This window comes from Pavona decussata, unplaced genomic scaffold, assembly GCF_977016875.1.
Source record: "Pavona decussata unplaced genomic scaffold, jaPavDecu1.1 SCAFFOLD_53, whole genome shotgun sequence".
In the NCBI taxonomy this organism is placed as follows: domain Eukaryota; kingdom Metazoa; phylum Cnidaria; class Anthozoa; order Scleractinia; family Agariciidae; genus Pavona; species Pavona decussata.
In genome coordinates this window covers 1,059,771-1,072,124 of record NW_028145475.1, presented here as the reverse complement: position 1 = coordinate 1,072,124, position 12,354 = coordinate 1,059,771, and the positions used below count along the sequence as shown (strand labels likewise).

At 37.1% G+C, this 12,354-nt stretch overlaps 1 protein-coding gene across 1 annotated transcript; it reads right to left on the bottom strand.

Annotated features, from left to right (window-relative positions):
* Positions 1-5,422: 5,422 nt before the first annotated feature.
* Positions 5,423-12,193, bottom strand: LOC146480340 (programmed cell death protein 6-like). The gene is made up of 7 exons (XM_085109495.1): positions 12,027-12,193; positions 11,461-11,522; positions 9,977-10,021; positions 9,095-9,238; positions 8,296-8,310; positions 7,063-7,172; positions 5,423-6,487 (listed from the first exon to the last, which is right to left on the bottom strand). The coding sequence occupies exons 1-7, from the start codon at positions 12,080-12,082 to the stop codon at positions 6,380-6,382; spliced, it is 540 nt and encodes a 179-aa protein (XP_084965621.1). The 5' UTR covers positions 12,083-12,193; the 3' UTR covers positions 5,423-6,379.
* Between the last annotated feature and the right edge of the window lie 161 nt (positions 12,194-12,354).

Here is a 12,354-nt window from a genome sequence, read left to right as displayed (position 1 = left end):
TAAAATACATTTATTTTACAACAGGGGCACCCAACGAGAAAATCTAAGCGAAATAAATGAAATATCGACTCCTTGTTCCCAGATCGCTCTGTGCTCTTTCAATTATGATAAACCATATTTGTGTAAGCTAATACCCAGACTGTTCGGATGCTTTAGCTGCAAATTTAAGCCGCAGAAAGTTTTAGAAAGCAGAATTTTATCACCTGAGTTTACTAGCTGTTTTTGGTCTTACGAAAGCTTATAGGATTTTGTAAACTTAAAGTCAGTATTAAAGTTCCTCCTCTTTTCACGTTTGCAGTATCCTTCGTGCAGTGCAGATAATGGTTTATCATTATTTTAGTTTCACCCTTTTTTTCAGCTGCTGTATCGTGTTTTCTATCGACTCTTTTAAGTTCCCTGTATCGTCTACACGTTTTTCAGTGGTGCTTACCCTGTAGTTTCTGAATAAAATTGTGACTTGTGACTTGTGATCCATCAATTATTTTGCTTGTCTACAAATGGAGGAAATGTGCTACGTGACTAACATCATCAAATGATATTACTCAGAATTCAAAACTCGAGTCGTCCATCAAAAAAATACCAAACTTCCCTCATTGTAAAACTTGCTTTTCCAAACATCTCTTGTTTAGTAGTCCCCCTGATCCCCCATCAAACACATGTCAACTGATTATAATTGCATCTTCTGCAAAAAAAAAAAAACCCGGGTACGCCCCTGCAGTGCAATGAAATTGGCAGGTGGGAATAGAAAGAAATTGTTTAAAAAACTTGAAGAATTTGCAAGAGTGTTTTGCTGTTGAATGAGTTAAACACAACAAAATACTAGACGTCCAAAGCGAGGCCAGAAAAACTAAAAATTTAACAAACTACGTACGGGGCTTTCCCTTTGTTTGGTTTGTAATGTAATAATGTAAGAATATTTTTCCTTGGAAATTCAATATCTGTTTCTTCTAACTCACTGTTTCTCTTACAGAGCTTTGCTGTCGAAAAAACTGTCCACTTTACGGAACAGTTAATGGCCACAAACAAATAATCCCTGCATATTTTTACCCCAGATAACTGAGGTTAGTAGTTATCGCTGCGACCGGTGGCTCCAGTAACACTACGATATTGGTTTTCTCTATTTTGTAGGCCATCCACCCTATGCCTACCTTGCTGATTTCACTGCATTTCCACTCGGCCAAACAAAGGTTAGTAATTCTATTGCTTTCTCTCCTTCAGATCTCTAGTTTTTACTTATTTCATCGTTCTATAACAAAAACATGCGGTGGTTTGATCGATCCCACAAATTCCCTTAACATATTTTTTTCCTAACGAGGGCTAAGTAGACATTTTGGGATAACACAATTAAGGCAGCAGAATATCTTTTAACCCTCAGTACAACGTGTGTATTCTCCTCACTGCTTTACGTATGTTTTCTTTATTGTTATTTGGGAGAATTTATATCACTGTCAAAACATTTTGTCTTTGGTGATCAGTTTCTGTTTTCTTATAACCTGCATGTTTGATCTGGTAATGCCGATATTGTAAGGAGAAATTAAATCCGATCAAATGCCCAGAGCTTTTAGCCGAGAATCATATCACTTATCTGATTGATCTATTGTTTTCAAAGAATGCTTACATTTTATTTAATTCTTCAAACCACTGTCGTAAAAGTTAAAATTTACGACGTTTCTATACACTAATCGAAGTGACAAAGTAACTTTTTACAATAACTTTGAAAATTCATGCCCGCTGATTCGCTCGTTATTATTGTCTTAAAGACTAAAGAACAATAAAAATGACGTCAGATGTAACGAGCGCGCTTTCTCAACGCATAATAAAGCCAAATCCGCTTTTACTTTTTTAATGTTATTGTAAAAAAACAATTCGACGGCATTTTCTATGGTCTACACTCATATTACGACGTTCTATGGCCTATAAGAGTATAGACCATGGGAGTCTGCGTGAGTTTGACTCCGCTAGACTACCTGAGACTTTTTACAGTCAAACCTCCGCTATCGGACACCTCCCGTATGCGGACATCTCTCGTGAGCGGACACTTGGTCAAATTTTCAGCTACATACAAACACTACATTTTTAACCTCTTATAAGCGGAAGCCGAAACTGAAGAATAAGCGTGAGCGGAAAAAGGGATTTTCCTTACTAAACAACAGACATATGCAAATTGAGCAAGATAATCTAGAATCTGCGCCATATCCTTGGTGAAAAATAATTTACTTAAAATGAAAGAAATTATATGTCCTTGTCACCCTTTTGCTAATGCTGTGGAATTTTATCGCCGTACGTCTCGCCACACAAAGCTTGATTACTTTATTGCTTTCTTTCATTCAATTTTTTTTTGACAAATGAAGTCGGAAGTTGTATATTATTTCTCACGGATTCATCGCTCTGTAACCAAAATCAATCAATTTGATCAATCCCACAAATTCTTTCTCAGGGAATTTAGTAAAAAATATAGTTTTTAATTAAGTATCTTATTCCTCGAATTTACAAGCTCCTGTTGGCTTTACTAAAATGCTAGCCGACCTTATTTCGTAATTTCTAAGGACGTATTTACCTCGTCGAAAACGAAAGGAATTAGTTTTACAGTATAACGAAATTTTGCGCTGATATTTTGCCTAAGAAAACTTTAGATCGGACTTAATTCTTAACGAAGGCCCAACAGACATATCGCAATAATACAAGCAAACGGCGCTTCGCAGTGAAAACAAATGAAACATTTTTGACACAACTGTTGTTATTTGTTGTCAGTAGAATGAATGTTATATTTCCATCATGGGCGGCACCAAACGGTTCATTTCGGCGGATTATAAGATCGCTTTGATTGCCTCACAAACTTAGATTTAGTCGGACACAAAATGTACGGTCAGTTTGGCAAAGCTAAGAGCTTAAAATTTCGTTAGACTGGAGTCGTTTTCGAAGGGGGCAACTGTGTTATTAATCTCGTACCCAGATCTCCCACGGTCAGGCGGAGGCGCATTTCGCCATTCCCGAACCGACGACTGAGATCGGGGTACGAGATTACTGTGTTATTAAAATTGCGAAAAAAGGTCAGCTAGCATTTTCGTACAAACCAACAACTGCTAATGAATTCGGAGAATAAAATATCCTCTCCTAAAACTGCTTTTTGCAAGTTAAAATTTTAGCTAAAGCACCCGAATAGACTAATCTGTATTAATAATAGCTTAGTCACTGCAAATTTGTCTTTGAAAGGGCACGAGACGATCTGGGAACACAGCTGAGACAACATTTGAAGTATTTTCCTTAAATGTTCTCGTTGGGTGACCCCGTTCTATACTTGACTGGCATAAATACAAAAAACTTTTAAAACATCTTAAACTTACCACGACGCTACTAACAGTCACAAATCGTCGTAGTGCGCAATCATCGGAATACACACGGTACGTGGTGGAGAGAAAAAGGTCGTTTGTTAATAGCACTGAAAACTCGAAAACAAAAGACACCTTAAACTCGAACAAAATCACGCAATATTCAGTTCGAAAATGATACGCGTAAAACTCGAAAACGAAACACCCAAGGTTCGAAAATGATGCATCTAAAAAACTTGAATATCATGGTCAAAGAGCCAACGCTATAGAAAACGATACAACTAAACCTGAAAACTTAACGCTTGCACCTAGAACTTGAAAACAAAACACCCAGCGGCGAAACTCGAAAACAGCACACAAGTCCTGCAAAACAAATCATCCCTGGGTAAAACCAGTTTAACTATAATAATAATAATAACAATCTTTTATTAGGAAGCTCCATCACTAAGAGTGGTTTACATAGAGGTCCTAAATTGTGTGTGGTAACTTGATTGATATCAGCTGATGAATTCTAGAAGGACTTTAATCTTCTTTTGGCGCGTATCTCAAACAGGAAGCGCGTAAAGCTAAAACAGCTCTAATGTGCCGCTTATTTATTTTAATGCCTCAAGAAGAGTGAGGAGGGGAAGGGGTGGGGGGGGGGGAGGGTGAAGGGAGGAGGGACGCCTTTTTCAAACCATGAGTTTTGAATAGAATTTAAATTAACTTCTACAAATTTTACTGCACAACAGCGGGGTTGTATCAGAAACACAATGTCATTTTTTAGCGTTACAACAATAATACTTCTGGGCCGAGTTGTTCAAAGCCCGATTATGCTAATCCTGGGTTAACGTGAATTTGATTCGAGTATATTTACTAATCCGTAAGGATTCGTCCAAAAGTTTTTTGTCCCTCAGTTTTGCCTTAGACGTTTCTTAACCATTAGATTAAAGTGAGCCTTTAAAATAGTCTTCAATGAGCGAGTTGAAAAACTCGGTTAACTTTTAATCGTGGATTAGCGCTGATCGGATTTCGAACAACCCGGCCCTGTACATTGCAGGCCAATTTATATTTAAGGTTACCGTATACCTTTAGAGGTGTCTCGCATCCAAGCCATGTAGCACGTCTGGTTTAAAATGTAGATATGTGGGGGGGGGGGGGGGGGGGATAAAACCATTAACACTGTTAGTGGCTGTGCCTCTCACTTGCATTTTTTAATGCAGGATTTTTCCAGCACCCCAGAGTCTTTCTAGGTGACCGATTGCTGGCCTATTAACCTGAGATGCTGGGTATGAGATTGACCTCTTGAAGGCAAAGGCTAATTTTGGCCAAAGGATATTTATCACTTTCCATCGCTTTGATGTGGCGCCCCCCCCCCCCCATCACTAACTCTATCTCGCGAGCATGTCTAGAACACGGTCAATAACAGTAATGAGATTAATAGTTAAGAGTGAGCACATGACCTGATCAGTACATTGCCATCATGTGCTGCAATGTCTGTTCTTTGTGTATTTGGATTGCATCCATCATGACACAACTCATAAGGCATGACCATATATTGGGGCTTTTCCTTCCCATATGTTTCAGTTTTGATAACCAGTTAATCTTCCTACTGCATTTAAAATGAGTATTTTTTGTCCAGGTTTGATAAATTTTACCAAAAAGTTTCATACTGCATACTTTATAATTTTGTCACACACCACATTTGAGATGTATTGAATAGTAATACACACTTATATTTCTAAGAATTTACCATCCTTTTATTTTCAATATCTATTTTGTAAGGTAAGGTCATATCATTCACTCACCCCATCCCTGCATCACAGGTTGATTTTTAACCTGGACTTCCCGCCAACACCCCAAGGCTACAGCTGTATTTTAAATTTACTCTCAGATTTCATCGGAACTTTTTCAACTGGGAAATCAACTTGACTTCTTGTGGGCAGTGTATGTACTAACTTACACACTGTCAAGTGTTTTCCTGTATTTATCTTTTAGAATTTGGAGATTTAATTGCATTGTGTGCAATCTCATCCCCGAAGCCTGCTTTTCTTTTGGTCAGCAACAAGCAAAGTGGGCTCTGAGGACAAGATTGTGTTGTGTGATGTCAAAACTTCAAGACTAAAATGGTCATATTTTAATCACAAATGTAGATCAGTTTATTGACAGATGTTGAATATAATTTTTTATTGTAAGTTTTATTGAAACAATATTTAGCATTATTGTTCCAAAAGCTAATGAATTAGCTTATCTATTGTACTAGGGAGCTTTTATCTTTACAGTGTTAGTGTGAGTGAGATCACATGAACACGGGACCAACTGACACAAAACAGGGAACCTAAGAATAAAGGATTGACAATTAAGGCCCTAAATATACAAAAAATGTTTAGAAACTACCAAAAACTTCTGAATGCTTAAAAAATGGAAACCACTTTGGCAAGAAATCTCAAGAACACCATACAGAAGCTATGGCAACTGGGTTCAATTTCTTGGACTGGGACAAACACTCACCAACCTACTGCAGAGATACAAAATTCATGTGCTTTATAATAAAACTCCTCTTGTTCCAATATATTGCAATATATGTAGTGATAATTCTTTGTACATGAGAACAAACACCTTCAGTTGCCTAACATTTTTCACTTTTTTGTCTAATTTGCATATTATGACAAAATATTGGATACTAAGTAACTTATGTGGGACAACAGTTGTTTCTCTTTACACATCCTTCTTCCGATGCTTATATCTTTAAATTATTTGGTTCTAAAATACAATTAATTATATGATTTAAGTTGAAGATTCTAAACTTTCTATAGTTGGTTCCCAAGACGGTTTAAGTGCTCTATCATGTTTTATTGCCATATGGTAGAGACAACATTTAAAAATTTTCTGGCTTCACGGAGACATTAGTGCCAACATAAAGTGAGCTTTCTTTCTGCAATTTGTATTGCCAAGTTCAATACTGTATTATTTAATATGGCAAAACGTTAGCTGGCACATATTATTTCTCTTTTTCAAATTATCCATATTCTACATTTGGTAGTTGATTATATTTTGATTCCAATAAACTCTCAAGTCCCAAGATTCAAGCTGAACACCATTGAGAGGAATTCCTCATATCCTATCGTTATCCAACCATTCAGATTAAAATCGCGGCTTCTGAAGGAATTTGTTAAGATCTGGAAGAAAACAGTTTGCAAGTGATAAGTAACCAAGTTATAAAAATGGAATAAAACATAGCAGAGTTTAGATACAATTAACTGCTCCTGCAAAAAGAACTAAAAACAGATTTGATAGAGGTATTTTTCAATCAGTGACACAGGCATACTCAGGAAAAAAATCTGAGTTCTTCCAACAGAACTAAAAACCTATGACCTTTTGGTTTGTATACACTGTAGTTGGATGTTCTACCGCTGAGCTAAAGGAGACTTGAGCCACATGAACCTAGCTTAATGGCGTTAGCTCTCACAAGTCTCCTGTCGTTCAGTGGTAGAGCATCCAGACTAGTAATTATCGGAAGGTCATTTGATGCAACTCTTGTTGCGATATCTCGGATTTTCTTTTTCTAAATATGCTTGTCTCACTGACTGAAAATACCTGTAGTGAGTCTATCATTATTTTTTTATAATTTCACCATATCTAAAAACATGACATATCACATTTCTTTCAATTTTAAGATTTCGAGCCAAAAAATGCCTCTTCAACTGCCCCCTCAATTCAATTGACTGAGTTCCAAAGCATCATTTTTCAATACCTGTAACACAACACAGCACTGTATGAAGTCATCAAACAGGATTGAGCCACGGTCACTTTTATCAAACTTTGTGATCAGCATTGTATACATTCTGTCTGAGAGTCTGTAACCTATGAGTGAGCAAAATCAGAGCCATAATTAGCAATTTTTTATGGGATTTCTCTCTCTTTCTCTGTTTCTCTAAACGTTATCACAAGTTTAAGGCTCTTCTCAGCCTTGTGTCCAGTCATCCTTAATTAGTAGCCAGTCTAATGAAGTATCACCCACTAAGCTGAGCGGGAAAACAAGCTTGGCCCCAAGCCTGGCCTCTGACATGAACCTCAGCTCAATCAAAAAGCACAATAAGGCCACATGGGAACAAGGCTGGAGCCTTCTTGGTTTTTGAAATGGGAGTATGGAGGAGACAAAACATACTCAGCTGCAGGGAGGTGGGGGAGGGGTAATCAGGTATATCAGTGACGAGCAGGTACAAATGAGGCCAAGTTGTTAGATTCTAAAAAATGTCTTATTTGGCTAAAATTGGATCCAGAAAAGGCCATCAGCCCAGCATGTAACCCCAATAAAGTCCATTCCTCTCTGTATACAGCTATTTCAATTTATTACAATGTCGGTTCAAAGCATGAAGCTAAAAGACAAGACCGACAGTTTACGTGGAATTTTTATGAATAAATTCATCAAAATCAGTCATGCCCAGAGAAAACAATAGGTTATAATTAGCAGTACAATGACCTGCACGTGCAGGAATGATTTTGATGAAATTATTCATAAAAAATAATCCCACAAAACATTGCGGTCTTGTCTTTTAGCTTGATTTTAATCCGACAACGTTAATTGAAATAGCTGTATTTACAAAAACCTTTTAAGTAAAATAAAATTTTTCCACCCCCAAAAGAGTACACCAGAAAATTTCTAACCCCAAACAGTCACCAATCATAAAAAATTTCAAACGTAATGTCTTTGCATCTCTTTATCACTATTATACCCGAGTAACCCTACTACAATTTAATTAATGAACAAATTAAACCTATTAAATTATGCCACTTCAATTTAAAGATATTTCAAGGTTGCACAAGGGAAGGTGTATTTTTGACAAGGCAACCATAATTCCAGTGTTACACATCCAATGATGTCATGCTAATGGGGACTCTTTTTTTTGGGGGGGGGGGGTGGGGGGGGCATTGGTGGCCTCCTGAACAGTTTGTAACCATTATAAAACACAAAAAATCAACTCACCAAAGTTTGTAAGGGCTGTGTTTAAATAAGAGAAAAAAATAGAAAGCAGCAAATTAAAAATGATTTATCATTAAAATTATGTAATGAAAAAATTAATACTGAAATGAAAATGTATTTTCAGCAAATTATCTTGCCAAACTTCATTCCTATACATGTGCAAATAAGAGCACATCACTATAATTATTATAATACCTCAAGCTATAATTATAATGTTTACTAGTAAAGAGTGTTGTTAAGGTGCAACAGAAGTCTGTAGATAATTTGCTGGTAAGCATTTTTTCCTTAATTACTTGCACCTGAACCACTACAGACCGAATAATCTGAAGTTTTCACATGAGGTCTGGCGAACAATAAATTTCATTGCATCAAACCCTCTGCTCAGTGACCTAAGGGAAGTGAGAGAAGAGATCTATAGAAAGACATGCATTGCTACTCCCAGCAACCTAAAACAAACTGCTATTACAAAGGTCATGTTTACAGACTATATTGTGGAATAAGAAATAAACAAAATAGCCAGTTACTAGATTGCTCATATTAGGTAAATTTTGAACGATCATGATATCTACAAAATTAATGTTTGGTTGCAATGACATGCAAGACCCATTTTGTATTCTGGCTGGTAACTAAAAGAACCTCTTACACTCGTCTAAATTTAAGTAATGACATGACTGTGTTTATTCTTCTTCAGTGTGGAACAGCCTACCAATAATATTAACTAAAGGCACCCTAAATTTAATTTTTTAGCTTGAACAGTTTTATCTTCTCTGTAAACAAATTAAGCACACTCTGTACAGTTTACCTGTTTTTAGCTCATCTCTGTCAATGGTACCAGAATTGTCCTTATCATAACTTCTAAATGTTCTTTGCCAGTCAGTCACATATTGCCATAAAGCATAGAACTCATTGAATTCTATTGTGCCCGAGTTGTCACGGTCAAACATGCCTGTGAAGCAATTAAACAAAAACGGATTAAGAAATCCAGTTTACTTATTATATATTAGTATTTTTAAATTTCAAATATTCTTCTTTTATACCAAATTATAATTATATTGTTTTTATTACCAATATATCTTTTTAGACTTTGTAGTTACAGCTAAATATAAAATAAAAGTTGTTTATTTGCATGTATCAGGGTCACTAATGGGAGAAAACTAACTGCATTCCCTGACTAAACAAAAGTTAATTTCCAGAAACCAGAAATGGCTCGGGGCTATCAGTAACAGACAGTAGCCAGTGATTATGGCCTGGGCTCAACTATGGTGAAAATGGCCATCTATTTCGCTTTTGGAAATGTCTAAAACACAACAATTATAAGAGCAGGAGACTTTCTTTAGTTTAGAACAGCCACTTTTCTTGTGGTACTAACTTCTCCAAAAATTAATGACGTGCCGAAAAGCTGGCATAAAAAGTGAAAACCTATGAGAAAGTACAGCTGCATTTTACAACATCATGTACTTCCAGAAAGTATCCATAACCCCTTTCCCTCTCCTATAAAAGGAATTTCTTCCAAAGAACCCCCCCCCCCCAACCCCTCTAGGAAATATCCTAATTCATCTTAACACTTTCCCTTAGATTCTTGGGGGGGGGGGGGGGCTTTGACACACCCCCTCCCAACTCCCCTGGAATTTCCAATCCCTTCTGTGGTGGGGAGGTATTGACATTTTCTGGAACACATTATTACCAATCATGAGACGTACTGTCTCTGGATTGAAAGGGGTCCATGATCCTAGAAAAAAAAAAAAACACCATATGGTTGTCATTTACTATAATTTGATTACATGAATGAAGTGCTTGTAAACCAGCTTGAGTGGCTGGGGCCAGTTGTTCGAAAGCCGATAATACCACTAAGTTAACTGAGGTGACTTTCTGCACTTCAAGTATAAACAACACATTTACATTTTAAATCACAGACCTCAAGTATCATATAGAGCATGCATGAGGGGGTAATAAAAGTGTCACATCATAGTTGCAGCCCTCGTGTGGACTGTATACTTCTATACACTTATAGTTCACAAGCACTAGTTACAGAGGGCAAAATGACTTATAACTTCCCTTATTGCCAAACTCCTGCAATGAGTAATTCAATTAAGCCTACTGAAATCCACCAAGACACGATGGACTGGGAGAACAAGCACAAAATGGTCATAGCAGCCTTAACTGGAACAAGCTGGAGATGGTCAAGAATCCTTAACTCCATAATGCAATACAACTTATTTTGCAGTGTTTTTACTTGGTAATATTTTAATAAAGTTATGATGAGTACACTCATCACTTTTATCTTATGGTAGACCTACTCTGAGAAAACCTTCCAAGCATTATATTTTACACTTGTCATCAGCTTTCCCGAGGAGAGTGATCCCGGGCATATATGAGGACTTTACTATCAATTGTGCATTTCAAAGTCCCTGTATTTGCCCACCTGTACAGGGGATATTTTTCTAGCAAAGTCCCCACCATGTCGGGAAGGCTAGGCAAACTCTCATCAATATTAGGAGACATTACACTAATGGGACTTTAAGCAACCATGGGACAGCAATGAAAACCCCACTTCCCTGCCCCATTATTCCACTATATAATTCATCCAAAATGTATTTTTTATTTCATGCAGAAAAAACAATAGATTTTAACCCAATTACGTTCTCGTTTTTGTCTGCAATATTGTATGTATTAATGAAAAAGACAACTTGTCCCCAATCTCCTCTTGCTTTGAACCCCACATTTTGCCCAAGGGTCTGGTCATCACAAATCTACCCTAAGTCCCTGCAACGCACGCAACCCCACCTCAAGGGCTCGAATTTGTCTTAAAGTCCCCAGCTCCCCCACATATGGCCTGTGGTCCTGACCTTCTTCAAGAAAGCTGATGACAAGTTAGACTGCAAGCATTCTCTCTTAAATGCTCGAAAATCTGCAGGGAAGAACGCAAAAAAACTAAGCAAGTACAATCTTCAAGGGGTGAGCGGTGAAACCACAAGTTGCATGCATGAGCTCGCCCTTCATTGCCAACACTTGCCCCTCGAATATCGCGCTCATTCACTATTTTTGTGTCCGTCCCTGTACAATTTTTAGCAATAGAGAGACTGCTCACAGTCTAATGACAAGGGCATTAAATACCCCAATTGCAAGGAAAGAAGCTGGAAATACTAAATTATACTGCTGTCTGGTTACCATTTGACAGCGCTTGTTGGAGCTCATCAGCTGTTATACGACCATTCCTGTCTTTATCAATTCTGCAAAAACAATGATGTATAATGTATAATGAATTGTTACTGTTAACTTCATTGTCAAGCATTAAGCAAATTAAAGTGGTGTGTAGTGTAATAATCAATTACTAAAAAGAAATTTAATCTGAATTTAATTATTCAGATAATCATAATAAAGCAGCAGACAGTGTAACAGCTGCAAACTGAGACGTGACAACAGCAGCGTTGGTAATTATATGTACGGCGTTTGAAACGTGTGAACAAATATAAGCTTGATCTGAAACAAATTCGAGAAGTCTTCAGGGTGATCAAGGCAAAATTAAGTACGCTATAGCATTTAAGCAACCCCAAAGCTTGCTTCGTGTTTCCAAGTTAACAGAATTCTTGGACGCTTACGATGCTGAACTTGGCATTCAAATAATAAATTAAAAATTAGCCAAGTTTAAGCTTATTTTGACAACATGTACAACTGTAAGCTTCGCACAACGTAAATCTTCACTACAAACTACACCTATCGTTGTGGGTACTTACCTCACAAAGATGCTCCAAAGGAAATTTCTGTCTACAGGTTGTCCTCTTCCAGCCATGTGGATTTGAAACCCTTCGAATGAGGCATTCAACAAACCCAACTCATGTGTATTCTGGGAACCATTCAAGCAAATTACGTTCACAAGCTGAAATATCTTCCGGGTTAACCAAGGTAAAGCGGCAGGGGAGGGGAGGGATAGTTTGTAGCTTCCATAGAAATTCTGAATACTAAAGGAAAAAACTTAAAATTTGAGAAATATTAGAAATAATTGAATAACTATCAATTTGCGAAAGAATTGGCTAAAGTTTTGTTCCATTTTAATTTTTTTCA

Excerpts from the sequence above, each read along its gene's own strand:
- LOC146480340 (XM_085109495.1), bottom strand. The coding sequence starts at position 12,082 with ATGGCTGGAAGAGGACAACCTGTAGACAGAAATTTCCTTTGGAGCATC. Across the intron at positions 9,239-9,976 it reads GACAGTACGTCTCATGATTG|GCATGTTTGACCGTGACAAC; the intron begins GTAATAATGTGT and ends ATTGCTTCACAG. Across the intron at positions 6,488-7,062 it reads AGTGCTGTGTTGTGTTACAG|ATCTTAACAAATTCCTTCAG; the intron begins GTATTGAAAAAT and ends GTTTTCTTCCAG.